The sequence below is a fragment of the Anser anser genome (assembly GCF_964211835.1).
Source record: "Anser anser genome assembly, chromosome: 1".
NCBI classification, from domain to species: domain Eukaryota; kingdom Metazoa; phylum Chordata; class Aves; order Anseriformes; family Anatidae; genus Anser; species Anser anser.
Genome location: NC_139720.1, coordinates 170,291,881 through 170,310,715, shown reverse-complemented (window position 1 = coordinate 170,310,715; position 18,835 = coordinate 170,291,881). Strand labels below are relative to the sequence as shown.

At 32.6% G+C, this 18,835-nt stretch overlaps 1 protein-coding gene across 12 annotated transcripts in view; it reads right to left on the bottom strand.

Annotated features, from left to right (window-relative positions):
* DACH1 (dachshund family transcription factor 1) overlaps positions 1-18,835 on the bottom strand; it is a 384,976-nt gene that overhangs the window by 55,276 nt on the left and 310,865 nt on the right. For all 12 annotated transcript variants that reach the window (XM_083842839.1, XM_083842837.1, XM_083842836.1 and 9 more), the window contains one exon: positions 475-626. In XM_083842839.1, the coding sequence (XP_083698965.1) occupies positions 475-626 (152 nt within the window). The remainder of the gene's footprint in view (positions 1-474; positions 627-18,835) is intronic.

Sequence of the window (18,835 nt, the reverse complement as noted above, 5' to 3'; positions counted from 1 at the left end):
TTTTTTTTTTTTTTTTTTTTTTTTTTTTGTGAACACTTCTATGGGAGACACATTTCAAATAGCTTTAACTATCATTTCCACCTTGGCACTCCAGCAATTTAAAATAACTATTTATTAAAGAAATGTTTCTCTGCTTAGTTAATGAGATAAACTTAAACAGTAAGATACATTTCATTAGCCTGTAATAAAAAGAGCATTTAAGATAAATGTTGTTAAACACACCAATGTCATTTTCACTGAATGCTCTGCTGTGGTTTAATACACAATCTATTTTTATGTACTGTATCTGACAGCTTCTAAATTCATTTATTTGTTGTGATTCCTTTAAATCTTAAGTTACTAGAAAGTTTCAGTAAATTAGTTGATCCAAATAATCTTATGAACTGATTAGGCAAGAATGGTTGTATTAATTTAGACAAAACTGAACAACTGGCTCCTCTCCATCCCTTTAAGCTGCCCTACAGAAAGGCCTACCTGGATGTTAGTCAGAAGGGTCTCTATGGAGGACAATCCATCCGGGAATAGAAATGGAGATGGAAAACCTGGAGGTAGCGGTTGCCCATGCCCACTTAGAGAAAGTTTGTCAAGGTTGTCTCTTGCGGTTGGTGTGCAGAGGGGGGTCTCATCTGTATGTGATTGAAACAAAAATATAGAACAAGTTACGCTTGTCTGTTTTTATTAGACCTCAGTAATGGCTTCCCTAGTGGTTTCCAGAACATTTATTGCAAATTGGTTCCTGCTATCAGGAGAAAATGCTTTCTGCTGAATTTTCTTTAATGAAAAAGCTGTGGAGATACAACAAGATAACATTAATGAGTAACTTTATAAGCCTTTTAAATGCAGTCTCTAATGAGACTGAGTTTACAGTGCCATAGAATCTTTTTAAAACAAATATTATCTCACATATACTTCTGATAATATATTCAGGCTGACTTTATGGGCACCTTCCCAATTACCTCATTTTAGTTCTTGTTCTATTTGGACTAACAATAGAATATTTTCTAGCATGACATATATTTTGTATAAGAGAAGTATTTGAATACAAGGCTTCCCACACAATTAACCCTTTCCACTCTTAATGTTTTCATTTACATCTCAGAAGATTCTGCAACACAGAGAAAATCTACAGATCTTCAATGCATTTTTAATCAAGAAAGTATACCAGATTCCCACGACGAAAACATACTCTGAACAAAAATCACTGCCTTTTCTTTTCTTTTCTTTTCTTTTCTTTTCTTTTCTTTTCTTTTCTTTTCTTTTCTTTTTCTTTTCTTTTCTTTTCTTTTCTTTTCTTTTCTTTTCTTTTCTTTTCTTTTCTTTTCTTTTCTTTCTTTCTTTCTTTTCTTTTCTTTTCTTTTCTTTTCTTTTCTTTTCTTTTCTTTTCTTTTCTTTTCTTTTCTTTTCTTTTCTTTTCTTTTCTTTTCTTTTCTTTTCTTTTCTTTTCTTCTCTTTTCTCTTTTCTCTTTTCTTTTCTTTTCTTTTCTTTTCTTTTCTTTTCTTTTCTTTTCTTTTCTTTTCTTTTCTTTTCTTTTCTTTTCTTTTCTTTTCTTTTCTTTTCTTTTCTTTTCTTTTCTTTTTCTTTTCTTTTCTTTTTTTTTTCTTTTCTTTTCTTTTCCTTTCTTTTCTTTTCCTTTCTTTTCTTTTCCTTTCTTTTCTTTTCCTTTCTTTTCTTTTCTTTTCCTTTCTTTTCTTTTCTTTTCTTTTCTTTTCTTTTCTTTTCTTTTCTTTTCTTTTCTTTTCTTTTCTTTTCTTTTCTTTTCTTTTCTTTTCTTTTCTTTTCTTTCTTTCTTTCTTTTCTTTTCTTTTCTTTTCTTTTCTTTTCTTTTCTTTTCTTTTCTTTTCTTTTCTTTTCTTTTCTTTTCTTTTCTTTTCTTTTCTTTTCTTTTCTTTTCTTTTCTTTTCTTTTCTTTTTCTTTTTCTTTTTCTTTTTCTTTTTCTTTTCTTTTTCAACACAGGCATCTTCTAACAATTAGTGCTCAATTCCTTAGTGAGATCATCATAACAATCAGATCTGATCAGCTGTCACATCACAACAGAAAAACTCCCCCAGTTTGAAGACCACTAAGATTAACATGTCACAGATAATCTGTGAATGGATTATAAAGTGCAGAAAAGAAAAAAAAAAAAAAAGAGAGAGACTTCAACACAATTTTCTTTCCTTATTATTTATTTATTTATTTTTTAATATTTGAAATATCTTTAGACTACTGTTGATATGATACTGTATAGAAATTTAGGTCAACTCCTTTGCACTAGATGTTAATCTGAATTCTTCAAAAGGAAAACTATCTATACATGTATTTAGATACATATATCTCTACATACTTTTCTTACCAAGGGCACAGTCATTAACTGACACATATTCATATATCTCAATACAATTCAAGGGCATTAGAATGTATTCTTTATATTATACAGAACTCTGCACACCTGTTTGACTACAGAAGAGTTTGCCAGACTTGCACTATATGAAAGTCTTGATATTATTTTCCTAAAAAGAACTCTCTCTTCAAATGAGGTGTTGTATTTTCTAAAATGCAAATAGTCTAAGGACAGGAAAATTTAAATCCATTGCAACAGAAGGTTAAAGTTTAAGTTTCAACAATCCCGGGACAGACCAAAAAAACTGTAACTCCAAGTATATGTTCATTCCAACAGTCCATTTCCAGCAACACTCCACAAAGAAGCAATCTCTGGCAACCATTTTTAGGTGAAGTCTTCTTGCCCCGTCTCTTTGTCAACTCAGTTGTGCTGGCCAGCACTGAATGGTGCTAGACTGAAAGCCTCACCCATAATATCCCTGCACAGAAATGCTGAAACAGGTTTCTGGGCTTGTCCCACAGCTCTTTCTGTAGTTAGTGGAAAGAAACACACAGCATTTTAAGGCACTAATCCATCTGATCTATTATAGTCATCATGTGGATGCATTTTAAGGCAAATCTTTCTCTAGAAGTGCCTGTTGACTTTATGAGGAGCATCAGCTGACATGCTCTTATGGAAAGATCTATATTTGGTGAGATCAGTCATACCACGGAAACTGTTCTTCCTAATTCACAGTGCCTCAGGTTGAGAGTAGCCTACATGAAGAGTAAAAACCCATTTTATGTCCTTAGTTTTTCAGAATGTGTAGAATAAATATTGTTTTCTTGCAAAGTCTTAATTCAAAAGTTAACAAGAAAAGCTTTGTGACACAAATTGATATTGACCAAGGAAAGTTTCGAAGCATTCAGAGTCATAAAAAGATTTTGTCAACTATGTTTACCAGATTTTCCGGTCAGGTCCCAGATTCCTAAGAAAAACTGGCTGTAGATGACTGAACCAATAACTTACAGAGATTCAAAGCAGGATCTGAAAAATGTACTCTATAAATCCATCCTCTGTCTTCATGCTATCCCACAACAACATGGATATCTCTGTAGTCATTTTAAAGCAACATACTGAAATTTGGCCTCAAAAATGAATTGTTTCTTTTCTTCACAACTTTTAAAATATAGACATATTCACCACATTAGAAAAAAAAAAAATGGATAAATAAGTCAGGTATTCCCAGGTGTTGGAAACTAGTTTACTATTTTCAAATTATCCTGCTGGTTAACATTCTCTAATCTTATTCTAATGTGAAGAAGAATTACCGTTGTTTTTTGTTGTTGTTGTTTTTTTTTTTCCCAAACTGCTGTCAGAAAACTTAAGCAAAAAAATGGTTAGTCAATAGATCGATAAACACTGCACAATACTATTTTTGTTTGCTGCAAATATTGCTTTCCCAAATGTTTCCTATGCAATGTTAAAAAAAAAAAAATAAATCCCATTTAAGGTATTGGATTTGCATGATATAGAAATAATACTATGCATCACTGAATTGATTCATAAAAATCCGAAAGTATGCCATACATTTGTCACAGAAATGGGCCAAAAATCTCTCATCCCTTCTGAAAAAAACTTAGAATCTTGCTAATATTTTAGGTCTCAAACTGTCAAAATATTTTAAAACATACTAGATAAAATTCATCTACTTAAAAAATCCATAGATTTTAATATGCTTAAAAACTGTGCTGTTCCATGCAATTGTTGAGATACAGAAAGCTGTTAACACAGGCATTATCAGAGAACTTAGGCAAGGGATTATATTTTCTATTTCATACTTTAAATATAAATATATGTTTACTGTACTTTGTGCATACTCAAGGCATGTTTGCAGAGGTTTTCTTAACAATGTTTGGCACAATTTTTTATTTTGCTATTTTCCAATAGGCAAAATAACTCAAAAAAGTTAAAGTTACACAGAATGGTATGAGCTCAAAATAACATCCAAACTCTTATGTTATAATAAATAACAGAAACAAATTTACAGTGAAGGGTAAGACTAGAGAGCTGAACTTACTATGAACTTATTTTAATGAAACTTAAACTCAGAAGAAAAAAAGTCAGACTAATGTGACTTTGTTTCCTTGATGTCCCATGTGAAATAAACTTTGAGCATGAGTATGTTTGAAACAGAGCAAATGTACATATTATACACAGGAAGTGTGAATATTTTTGGATGTGAGATAAAAAAATGATTGAGGGAATCTTGAAAAAATGCATTTTTAAGAAAAAACACATTGTAAACACAGACAATTAAAACATAACCACATCTTAGTAGAAAAATAAAATGAGCTCTTGACATTAAATCATTTAAAAATCTTCCATTACTGAAGAAGTTACCTTTCCTCAATACAGTGCTATATCTTTTTTTCCAAATAATCATTAACCTAGAATCTTTTAAACTGTTATAAAGGAAATACTAATTGTCCTTAACCTACTAGTGGAACAACACTGCAGAAATGATAAGCCCTTGCTGGGAGACAGAGATCTGGCATTTTTAGTCTGAACACATCAAAGAAAGCATATGAAGACAAGTCAGGGCAAGAGGAGAATGGGGGTCAATCTGCTACTCCATTGTCAGAGCTGGGAGCACAACAGTATTAGAACAAAGATGTGTCCAGGCCTGCCTTTGCTTGTGCTGAGGACTGAGATGTTATAAATTTAAAATAAATAAATAAATAAGTGCAAATAAAAATAAACAACTGAGCATAAGACAAGCTGTTACCGAAACCTCTATAGTATCTGAACAGAGATGAATCTGTGCCTTGATGTAAGAACTAAATCACCATAATAGGCAAGTCTGAAAACAACACATAACTTTAAAATATTTGCAAATGCTACATCTACTAAACCCATTGTTCCTCATTTTCAAAAATTCATCTTGTTTTTTTCAAACCAAATTTTATCTGTGAACAACAGATGGTTTGGGCCAAATACATCTAAGATTTTTCACTGTATTTGGTTTGTTGCCATTCTATTTTGTTCTTTCACTAGATAATATGGAAACAGACATCCTGGAAGCTGTGACAGCTATTTAAACAATAATGGATGAATAGATGTAGCCGTTCTGTTGTCTGTGTTCCTAAAAGCAAGTAGGATAAGTTCAGACTGGTCACCAATCAAACTGGAGAACGTTGATATTGCCAGGATTTGAAAGCAAGAGATAATGTCTGGCTCAAAATATACTTTACAGATTACTGCCTTTCTGTAATCATTTAATGGCTCTTTGTAATGCATCTTCATGGTTTTTTGTTCTCTGTAAAATAATTCAAATATATTTGTTTCTAAAACAGGCCCATTCTTAGCATTTGAATGATGAAAGAGGATCCTATTTTCACTTTTTACTGTCATAAATCTGGTAAATATATTTTTGTGGAAACAATCTATTCCATTTTGCAAATTATGATTTTGGATTACATTGTCGAATATCCCTTAATAAAAAGTTTTTCTATAAGTCTGTACTTCACCTTCCTCGGATTTAGAGCTTTTAGGTTTGAGAAGCTCTTTTATTTTAATTCATCTGTAACTGTTGATTTATATTACTGTGAAAGAAGAGGGGTCCCACATTTACTTCAGACAGAGCAAGCAAGCAAGAGAGCAAGCAAGGAAAGGAAGGAAGGAAGGAAGGAAGGAAGGAAGGAAGGAAGGAAGGAAGGAAGGAAGGAAGGAAGGAAGGAAGGAAGGAAGGAAGGAAGGAAAGGAGGGAGGGAGGAAACCTTTTGCTGAATTCCCATATCATTTGTCTGCTCTATAGTATCTGGCCTTCAAGATTCACCCTGCACCTAATTAGGAACAATCTGAGTTGATAATGAAGATTGTTACAAGCTGTAAAAGGAATATGCCAGAACTAACTCTTGCAAAACACTTTTCTTTTCCCCCTCCACCCCCCATTTTTAATTTGCATTTTAGTTTCATCTTTTTATGTCAAGCATTGTTCTCCAGGATATTAAAAATTAAAACTTTGCAACTGTGGCAAGCATAGTTGTGTCCGTACCATTTCAAAGAGGCTGGAGTTCTCATGGTTAACAGCGCCATTGCAAATGCTGTCCATCTAGTTCTGTTTGTTGGCTTGATGTGTTGATTTTGGGATTAACGAAATATGACTAAAAGATTAAAAGCTTACATTGAAAGGACCACAGCTCCAAAGAATATTTCTTTGATGTGTATATTGTACACAATGTCTTTGTACCTTTTTGCAGATACATATTTGTGCAAATATGTCTTAGAGAACATATATGTCTGTATACCACTCATAACCATTACAGATCACTAGTGGATTCAAACTATGCACAATTTAATTGGATTTAAAGGGCTACACAAGAAAAGAAAGTAGGTAAGAGTAGTTTTATATGTCCACTTTGGAGGTAGGCTTAGATGGGGGAATTGCCCCATCTGTTCTGTCTGATTTTTACCACTGAAAATAACATACTCTACCTTGATGCTTCTACTTTTTGGAAAAAAAGGAAGTTTTAGCTAATGCGTTTCAAGTATTTCTTTAATCCTTTTAAAGAAAATCTAATCCCTACAGCTCATCATTCACTGCTGCATGGTGTCATTGAGCATACTGTAGTTGGAGTTGTCTCCATAGCAGCAAATGGGAGCCAGCAGGAGAATCACTCTTTGAACATAAGATTCGGGACCTCTCTTACTCACAGTTCCAGTCCTATCTCTTCTGTGCTGATGCCTTGGAAGCCATTAAGCACAAATGAAAGAAGAATGTATTGCAGGTTAAAATTGGGACATGAGGGTTTGGAAACTTGGGATGACTTGACTAGGAGACAGGAACTAATCAAGAACTGAGGGAAAGCTGAGCTGAGAAAACAGGAGAGAAGGAGACTCAAGGAAGACAGTTTTGAGAAAGATAATAGGACTGGGATTATGTGTTGAAGGAATGGAGAAAAGAGCGCCCAGGAGCAAGAAATTTATATTGACCCACCAAGAAGTAACAGAATAATAAAACGGTGCTTTTTATTACAGTATATTTGTGTAAGTAATTCTTGTAGTGTTTCAAGCACTATACTTCAGTGTAAATGAAATTTAATGATGGTGAAATCAAACATATAAAAAACATGCTCTTTAAATATTGTGCATTTTAGTTTTGTTAAGGAATTACTGGTATAACATCTTTATAAACGAATGAAAAGAGTTAGCAAAGTATATCCAAAAAACAAACGTAATTAGTGGTGATGTTCCATCTGTAAAGATTTCTTCAGGCTTTTTGGACTAGATCAAGTTCAGTTTATTCTTCATTTTACGTGTCCCTAGGAGGGCCTCAGAGTCAATCAGCACAACTTATCTAATTTTCGCTTTCAATGAAAGGATTATTTTAATAACTTTTATCTTATTTTGCAGCCTATTACTGATAAGGTTTGGGTCAAACAGTATTTACTGATTTATTTATTCTAAGGATTTCACAATATTTTAGAATAAATTATCATTCACATTTTTAAACAAATATATTTTACTGTTTAATCAAACATTAAAGTGCCAGTGTTACTTCCACATTGTGTAATTTGGCATCATAATATGTAATGTCCCAAACAAAATTATCTGCTTTCTCTGTCATCGTAACAAAAATTATTCTGTTCACTTACAGAATTTTTCACACATTTTTTTAAAGTGCATAAAATTATTCAGAATAAAGTAGGATAGACAGAAGTGATTCCAAAAAAAAAATAATTCTGCACATATCTGACAACTACATAGCAGAAGTATCTTGAACACTTGATAGTAACTAACATTAACTAACCCTGAAGCAATACAAATTCCTAAGGAAAAAATAATGGTTAGAAAGGTATAGGAAATACTTTAATTCATTTTTGAAACAACACATCAGTATAAATACAAGGCACTTGACAATATTGCAACCTGAAGTTCTTAAATAAGAGAACTATGTCCATTATTTCTTTTTTATAGATCCTTATATGCTACTGGCAGGTATCAGATACAGATTAAGGCCATCTGTGCTTTGGATGCTGAAAAAAAAGTGTAAATGTATTCTACTGGTTCATGTCAATTGTCCCAATTAGTACTGTGCTGGCTGGAGAGTGTCATCAGCTAGGCAATACTGAATGAGTAAAAGAGTGTTTCTTGGCTTCATAGCAAGTAATTCTGTGCACAAGTGTATGTGAAGGGTTGTGCCGTTGTGGTCCATATAAGTTCATAGAAGTGACTCAGCTTTATTGAAATCATGCTGAGGGGTGTCCATAATCATCTACACAGTAAAGAGATAGCTGGTTCTGAAATCAAAATCTACCATACATGATACTAGCCATCTCATTTCTTCTACTGTGTTGGCTGTAGAATCTTCCTCCCTAGCCCAGGTAGCCTGTCTGACTAGCTTTCCTAAATGTATGCTAAAGGTATGCAGAATCAAAGAACAAGCCAAGTATTTTGAGTCTGAGCTAAATTCCTGATTGGCATCAAACTTTAAATTAGAGATTGGACTTAAAGACTGAATAATTAATGTACTGTACACTAAACCTTGTATTTTCAAAATTATGAATATAAATATGCACATCTTAACTGATAAAAGCAACACACAAGGCAATACATCCACAACATACATATTTATTTTTGTGTTGCCTATTCCTCTCTAAACTTTGAATGTATTGCTACTGCAAAATGCAGAGAAGAAAAAAAAAAAAAAAAGAAAAAAAAAGAACATCACAAAATGTAACAAATATATTTTTCTTGATTTTACTGGATTATTTTAATTGGAACATGTTTTGGCTTAATAATCCTCTGGACATTTTCCATGAAAGTTGAAAACCATCTATTATTTTGGAATTTAAGGTGATTAAAAAAATAAGGAATATCAATAATATTAGCATTTTTGTCATTGTCAGCTGAAATAATAGTCATTTTTTGTAACTTAACAGTAGTAAGAAGGAAATTCTTGGTAAGCACAGTTGGTTAACTTGTAATACTCTGAAGATGAAGGTTTTATGGTAGTGCCTGGAACTGCATTGTATTTACACATTTTTTTCTTTTGTGTTTCAGGTGTTGGGGTTTGTTTGTTTGTTTGTTCAGGGGGTTGTTTGTTTTGGTCCATGTTCAGTTAATATTTATAAAATTCACTCTCCTCAGGAAAAAATGAAGTCAGCAAGTCAGCATTTTCAGGAAGCGTATATCTGGCCATGTTGCAATTATGGTGTACTAAGATACAGTGCTGCTGCTGCTTTGTCACATGGCCCATGTTATTGGTAGTCTGTTAATACCATGAATTGGATGCCCAAACAGAAAATGAATAGACAGTGAATTAAGTGTCTGTGCAACACTCATTGGTTGTCATTCATTCAGCAACACATAACCCGTCCCACACCCAATCCCAAGGGTGCTGGTGAGCAGATGAGTTTGCCCAGGCGTGTTGGCACCAGGTGTAAGGACACAACACAAAAGTAAACAGTACTGTACTTCACAAATAAATATGTCATAGAAGTTCAATAGAGAAGAGAGAAAATATTTAAACACTTTGCATTTATGGTGGCTTAAATTGGTCTTCCACCCCAGAAGTCAGAATTTATTTTTATTATCTGATCAGAAATTATAAAACTGAAACTATTGATAAACTTAGGTGTTTTAATAAACTTATGACAAACTTAAGTGTTTTGTTTCAGTTGACATTCATACAGAATGCTGTCATGTTTCTTCTAACAATTAACAGGAGAAAACATCAAGCTCTAGATAAATACGTATAATGCTCAGTGACAGTTCTTTTTGCAGAAACCCAATACTTTTGAAACACTTATGTTTATATTCTCTTATACTTCACTTTTCTGTAAGGCATCCAAACCATTATTCTTGATTTTAATAACTTCTTGTTCCTTATAAGAAAAAATACTGTCAAGTACTTATAATATTCAGATTGACAATATATTAATTAGAACACTTAATGAGATGACCAGTCTGAAAATGCCTAGCAAGGCAGGAACATACTGAGAAAAGCTGATCCTAAGCTTTTTACATGCTAAAATTCCTACCCCACATGTATTAGCACCTCACTCCTACAGCTAAAATGAATAAGGTAATGGAAAAAAAAAAAAAAAGTCAGATCAGCTCAACCAACACAACTATTTGGGGATACTGGGTAGTAGGTTCAGGATTCTTGAGTATGTAAGAAAAAGATACAAATGCAGTGGAAGAAACCCTGCTTGAAAAAGAAAGTGACTATAAGACAGCATTGGACGAGCCCTGATTACATGTTTCTAAGAGGTTAAGGTAATTCTTGTTTTATCATCAACAGTTCAGTAGCATCCAATCTGCACTTAAGCACCCAAGTGGAAATACACACCCACTTTTTACAGAAATACGTGATCTAGTAACTCCAAGATCTTAGCTCCTCTCATAGCCACTACAGTAATTTACATGAAAGGCAAAAGGATGTAAAACATCTCATTTTGACAAATTCTCATCAGTAAGAGTACAGAGTGAGCGCGCTGTGTTTCATATATCATGAAACAGTATAGCATAGAGGCTTCCTTAGTTCTGGGCTTAAAATACACATTCACATAAAAGATGGTCGATTATATTTAACTCACTCTTTTAAATGTTGTGTTTTTTTTTTTTTCAAATATAATAAACATCCTTAATATGTCTATCTATGAAATGGTTCCAGTAGTCAGATGCAAATGTTGTAGACAATAATTGATGTATGCATTTTGGATTATATGGTTATGATATCCTAATAGAAATTTGGCTGTCTGCCTATGGGCGTTCAATATGAGCTTCACAGTTTATAACATCAGAAACACTCCTTTACAGTATTATAGCTCCATTTCTCAACCCATTGCCTATAGATTATATCTGAATATCTGATTCTTACAGAAATCCATAATAATAAACAAACCAAAATCCCTAAACCTCAGAGTGCTCAGAAATAAAATTCACAATGAAAAGGCAAGCATTTTTACATCTGATATGATTCCTCTTGCAATTCTTTCATCAAACGTCTGCAATAAGCTGCCAGAATGTGTCCATTAGTGAGATTTCTATGGCATTCACTAGCTTGATGCTCCCTGATAGATTAATGTAGAAGTTTTACCTCTAATGTTTTCTACTCCATTTGAGGCATCCACTTTAAAGTCAGCTTGCACTTACTGCTTTTATTTTTGAAAACAGAGCTATGAATTGGCCTGCATGTCTTCATGTCTTTGAATACGTAATTTATGCTAATATATCAGAATACATATTTTAATATTTACATATATATATTTATGTTTTTATACATTATGGGGTCACATTCAGCACTGATTTAAGAAGATAAAAAATAGTTTAGAGTCATCGTATAAGCTGAGTCAGTTTGGTTTATATTAAATATAGAAAATTAAAGTATTCTGCGCAGCAAATATGCATTGTACATATTGGTATTGTATATATTGGATCTTTTCCAGGATCTAGTTTCTATCCTCCATAGAAATTAAATATTGCATTCAGCCTTTTATCTACACTAGATCATAACATAAAGGAAATATGTATTGTAACTCTACTACAGGAACCAAGCTTTTTACTAATTCTGCTTCACATCAAAATTTATGTAAATGCTTTAATATTTATGGCAATAACATATTTGAAAAAATATTTATTTCATTCCTTAAACAATTATAATATTACGCAATAGAAACAACGAAACAAAATACAAATCTTAAGAGTGGTTCAAAATCTCTTTACTGCTTTATGATAATTTATGCATTACTGCCTAAACACACTGAAACAAATAGTACAGGCTTTATTATCTTAACCTGCTGAGCTCATGATGTGTTTGTGGATACTTTTATTCAGTATCCTGATAACAGGTTGGCTTTTAGCCCAGTTAGAAAAAGAGCAAGAGTTGCATCAGGAAATGACTGCCCTGAAAGTTTTTGTGAACTGTTGCACTCCAAAGACTGAGAAGAGAAAGTCAAAGCAGCCTCTGTGATTTTCTTCAGTTTTTGAAAAGAGTATTGCTGATGCAGGCTGCTCTTTTAGCAAATTCAAAATAAAATAAAATAGAAAATGAAAAAGTAAAATCTAAATTCTTCTCTATTTTTTTCACAATCACTTTCTTTACCTTGTTTTTGTCCCAGCTTTCTTTAACTCAGCATATTTTACTGATTTCTACAATCTTTCCCTTCTCATTTTTCTCAGTAATACATATTCTTTCTTTTTTTTTTATTAGTTTTCTTCCCTTTTCAATATATGAAGAAATGAGTCTGCTTCTTGAAAAGTCAGATCTAGCTGAAGACCAGTAGAGAAAAATTACAGTTTGAGAAAAGGAAAAGATTGTTACAGAAATTTGAAAGGACATATTAGTCAAAATATTCTACCTATTTGCAAGCTAAAAGAGGCTTGACTTCTCCGTGCATTTATTTTCACATGTAAAAATGTAAAAACAAGATACAAGTTATTGTCAAAACAGATAAGAAAACTGAAAATAATGTCTTTAAAATACACTTATAATTTGTTCCATTTTCCAATATTCTGGTATAATCCTTATTGGAGTAGTCCTGGATCTTGCTATGGTCATGGATTTTTTTATTTGTTTGTTTATTTGTTTGTGTTTTACAGTATAAATAAATCAAACCATTGAAGTTGTGTTTACATGGGAATGCATAGCAAATAATCAAAATGAAATCCAGTGTTTTGAAATATAATAGCCATTTTACTATGCTACTTTATAGTCACTATGGTCTATAAAACAAGATGCCACTATCTAGCACCACATCACTTTCAGCACGGAAAGTAAATAAAGATTTGTTGAATACAAAAGCAACAGGCATCTTAGATATCAAGAAAACAGATCTTCAGCTGGCACAGATTCTTTCAGTTTCATAAAGGAAAAAAAGATGAACCAATGATCTAAGTCTATGCTTAATCTTAATTGCCCAAAATAGTAAGAGTACAGAAGCCATTTCGAAGTCCAGGAATTGTCTCACAGTTCTTATATAAACTGCTACATTTGTGTTTCATGTTAAGATCAGAGGGGAAATAAAGACAGCAAGGGAACACATTCAGAGAAACTTTGCTTTAACCCTATCACTATTTTTGGCTGTTCTGTCTTCATACAGCGTTAAGGGTGGTATTGTACAATCCCATTATACAGCAGATGTTAAATGCAAAATAAAATAGTCAGTTGTAAATGATTGATGATTCTTTTTACTATTTCAAAATAAACCCTGATTATTTATATAGTTTTGGGCACTGCTTGAAAGCATCATATTAAACCTAAACAATTGATCCATTTTTCAATGGCTTTGTTGTGTAATGTATTCTGTATGTTTTTACATTCTTCTGTGTAAAAGGCCCTGGTGTATGAGAAATGTTTAGAGTTTTGAGTGCTCCACCCAGTCCATATGGTAGGTTTGCTCTGTGTGTAAGACTTACCTTTTTCCACCGGGTCCATATGGCAAGCTTAAGCTAGCCAGGGCCTTCTATCCTCCACAGGGGCCATATGGCAAAGGGAGATCAGTGAACACTCATTTACCTTGCATTAATACTTTATGTATCTCTAGCACATACACATACATGCACACATACACTGATCAGATTGGGTAGAAAAGACTTAGCTACTGAAAATCCTTTAGCCATATAATCAATATATTTCTAACAATATGTTATGTGATGTGGATTCTATTCTTTCTGTTTTATTAAAAACTGACAACTCAAATGAATAATTTATCAAATCATTTGATAAACTTATCTGATGGTTTTAGGCATTTTGACAGAGTATTATTTAATTATGCTAACAAACTGGTGGACATTGATATAGACAATTCAGTATTGGTTTTTAATATTACTTTACAAGAACTGAACCAAATCCATTGAATCAACTCACTATCTGTGTATAGTATAGTTAGTGAATATATTCAGTTAAAGATTCATCTCTATGCTGCCCTACTAATACTTCTTTTTGAGCAGGTTAATCCTATACCAGTAGAACAAGATACAGGGCTACAACATGTGTAAAACAGTAGTATTGTTTGGTTGATTAAGCACATGGATTTAAAATTGATGAAAAGATAGCAACTTTAAATTGTAATTCATATTTTCAAAGTAATTACTCTAAAACCGATACTTGCTATAGCATTTACAACTCAATCCAAAGTTTTGCTGTAATTCTGAAATTAGGAATCCCCAGTATTTTATTTATACAAGAGAGATATTAGGAATCCCCAGTATTTTATTTATACAAGAGAGATAGAAACAATTTGTAACACGTTTATAAAAGCTTTATTACACCTACAAGCTTATTTTAAAATGGAACAACATTCCCCAGCAGTAGAAATTTTGCATACAGCTCTTACTTATTTGTAACACAAAACATTATGAAATATAAAAAAATGTTGTTTTTATTCATAGGATTTGTAGCACTTTCATCCAGTTTCCTCAATTCAGTTCATGTAAATAAGCACTGCATTGTTAAATGAGTATTCAAATATATCAAAGAACCATCAGTGTTGAAAATAAATGGCATAAAGGATTCAGAACAGGTATGCATGTATGTGTTATCATACTTCATTTTTGTATATAGCACTTATGTTTTGTTCTGCAATCAATAAAGAATGGAAGTGTTTTTCACATGGAATACATCTCCTCATTTCAAAGGAGTCAAACAGCAATAAGTATTTTTAAGAAACCACAAGTATTTTATTAAAGATTAAAAAAGTCTAACTATTACAGTCATGCATCTTCCTCCTATCTTTCTACTTTTGATTATGGCCAAATACAGCTAAATCAATGAAAAAAAAAAAAAAGGCATTTTAAATTTCAGGGATTAATAAACATGACTTCAGACACTGCCTCTAACCTTCATCGTGGAAAAGGCATAGTATGTCTTTAGTATTCACTTATCCCTTTTGCTTACATTGTTCTTTTTTGATATATTCTCTGTATATTGTCTTTTGTGTGTTCTGCTTCTGTTTCCAATGTACAAAGTACAGATACAAACTTTTAATATTTTTAATTCCAGATTTTGAGCAATTATGCCTATATGCACAATTGCTCATAAAAAATAAATAAATAAATACAAAGTGCTCACTTTGTAATCACTGGGGTTTATGGAATGTCTAAAAGAAATGAAAGGTAGACCCTGTCTGTCGAGGTTGTTCAGACTCTGTAAATAAGCACCTAAAATCTCCACACAACAAAGGGGAGAAAGTAGATGTCTATCAGACACAGCTGCAGTGCCTCTACTTAAGTAGCTGGACTCTCTCTCTTGCGGCTTTCCCATGCACCTATCCACTTTTCTCATTTCATGAATCATGCAAAGAACTAAGAGAACTATCTGAGAGAACTAAGAGAACTATCTGAGAAGCCTGTTTTTCAACAATGTAAATTTCACTTTAACTACAATGGGGAACAGAATAAAAAGGAAGATGCCTAGACAGAGAGATAGGTAGGAAGATCAAATACATGTTTGTTTAATTCAACTTAGAGATGGAGAACCTAGTCATATATAAAATTATTAGCACACTGTTAAGATCCTTGACATAGTAGGATAGACCGCAATTTTAAGTACATTCTTATAAAATTATGATTTTATGTTTTGTACATTATCATTGAGTCAGCAGTTTTCTCTTTTGGGAGAGCATGTTAAATTAATTATCCATCTTGATTACATTCTTTATACATACATATATATAAGATATGAACCTGACTTCATAAATATCATTCAGTAGAATTTTGTTAGAATTTAGACGTATAGATTTGTATTTGAAAACCTCTGAAGGTTACAGGGTGAAACCTTCCAACAATATCTCCAGGTCTTCAGGGACCAGATCCCATTATGTGGAGTTCAGTTAAGAGGGTAAACACTACCATAAAGAAATACAAATTGCACATATTTCCCATTTAGCCAGTGTCACAAAAGTTCAGCATTTAGAATTCTAACCAGTTAGGACTTATTCTTGGAGGTCAAGTACCTTGTGAACCTTGTCATCTCACTGATGACATCATATCCCATCCATCAATTCGTTCAGAAGCGCACTTGCCATCTGCTCAGCACACTATAATAACTTATTAGACATATTCACAGGGTAACAATCTGTACAATGACACTGTTATCTTAATGCTGGAACATAGAGAGATAGCAGCCATTGCTTCCCTGTCACAACACAATTATTCTACCTTCCAACTTTAGAAGAGAAGTTACTTAGATATTTAAACTTCTTATTAAATTTTTTTTGTAACAATGAATTCTCATCAGAAATAAATACTTTAGCTTTGTGGCTTTTTTTTTTTGCCCATGAACTGATAGATTATGACTATCTCATGAAGTACTAAGTTCAGGTTGATATAACTGTTTTGCACCTTGAAAGTTTTTGTTTATTTTTTGGAATGCAAAATAAATAAATAAGAACATACAACACAATTGAATGCATATAAATAGCAGAGAAATCCAACTACTTATCTTCAAACATAGTAAATTTCTATAACTAATATTTTTTTATTTTTTATTTTTTTTATTTCTCTATCTGTCCTAAACAGCTCTTCCTTCTAACAGCAATTACTAGGCAGAAATAAAATATGCAGCCAAACTGCTCATACTAAGCATTAAGACTTTTTAGAAACTAAAGGCAATGTGAGTTTCTGTAGATGCATATATATATATCTGCAGCATTTGTGAAACATGTCAATATCAACCATGCCTACCACAGCTGCTGTCAAAGCATTTATGCCTTAATAAAAGTCCACTCTAACTCTCACTCAACCTCAAAAAATATATTCAGAAAAAGGGCAGTATTTATTTTGCATTACACAGAATTTATCCTCTGTTCCTTCTTTTGGCTCGTCATTTATTCCAGCTTACACTGTGATCAACATTGTACTAAAATAAAGTCAAGTACAACAGCCGCTCTCTGCCCATCAAAACTCACAGACGTCTGCCAAGCACTTGTAACAGCTGGTGTTACATTAATTAGTTTAAACTATTTATTTCATCCATCTCCAGAGCAGATTGAGCAAAAACATTAGAGATTATTCTAGCATCTGTAAGTGCCCTGCAAACATTAACCAACCAAAGTTAGAATATTAGTCATTAACTTATAGTATATGTGATTTAAGACTCTACACACTTATTGTAAATAAAAAAGTCTGCAGCTTAACATAGCTCTAGTAAGTTTTCCTTGACTGACTACAAATCTGAGTTTTAAACTTATATAAGACTTTGTGCCCATAAAGTTTCTTTATAAAAATAAAATATTACTAGAAAGCTATTATAATTCCTGGCAGCATGGGCCATTAAGCAATATATGACAGGGACTGGGTGACTCAGTGGATTAGTCGGAGGTTTTATGTCCACGGTTGGAATCCAGCCCTAAATATGGTGATCAAAACAGTGTTATCAAACGGTTGTAAAAATCTCAATTAAAATCACTCCTATAGCCTCTACTAAGATTTTTTTTATTATTATTATTATTTTATTTTTTTTTAGTGGACGACATAATAGGTCTTTCACTATTGACAGAGTTCTCACAACTATCTTTTTCTTTTAATAGGCAGAGAATGGATGTTGGCAGGAGAATGTTGTTTATAAGAGGTCCTAATGGTATATTCCCTACTCAGATGGCTCAGGAACAGAAGCCAATGCAAGGATGGCATGAGTATATAGCCACTGCCTATGGGCTTGCTTCCATCAAAAATAAAAAGCTTCCAGCATTGAACAATGAAATACTTAATGTGAGAATACTTATTTTTAGTGCCTAGGGCTCAAAAAGGAAATCAAAGTCCTGTGCAAACTTCCAAGAGAGAATTCCTTCCTCAAAGAACTCTGCTGTACATAAATAGGGAGGGAAACAGAGGCATGGGGAGGTGAAGTGCTTTGCCCGAAGTTACACAAGAGGTGACTGGCAAGGCCTAAAATACAACCAAAGTCTCCTAACTCTCATCTAGTTTAGAAACATTGTTTTTATATATCTGAATATATCTGAAGTTTGCTGAAACTGTGTAAAAATCCAACAGCTTACTTCCATAAAAGGAGTTAAACAAATTAAGCAATATATGAATTTATCAGTATCAGATGACTACAGAATAATCTACTCAAGTCTGAGCAGTTTATTTTCTTTAGTATTACACCATGAAAATATATATAATAAAATTTTTTTTAAAAAATGTAGCTACTAAAATTAACATCAGATTTAATTAAATTAAACTGAAAATAACAATCTATCATTTTACAAAACTATATCTACCTTCAAAAGATTTATATTTACAAACAAATTTAGTTGACATTGTTTCACTATCTAAACAGTAAAGTGAGAAAAGCAACCTGACACTTACATTTAACTAAATCATATAGATCATGATCCTGTGACATTCCAGTTCTTTAAAGCTCTAACTGAGTTGTTATGGCTTGCTGTGGCCATGTAGAAATGAATATGAGTGATGGAAACTGAAGAAGGAACTATCAGATATTTTCACTTTTCAACATTCCACCTCTGTAAATAAGATTTTGTCTCCTTGTTTTATTTACTTTACACCTCTTCTTATCTCTCCT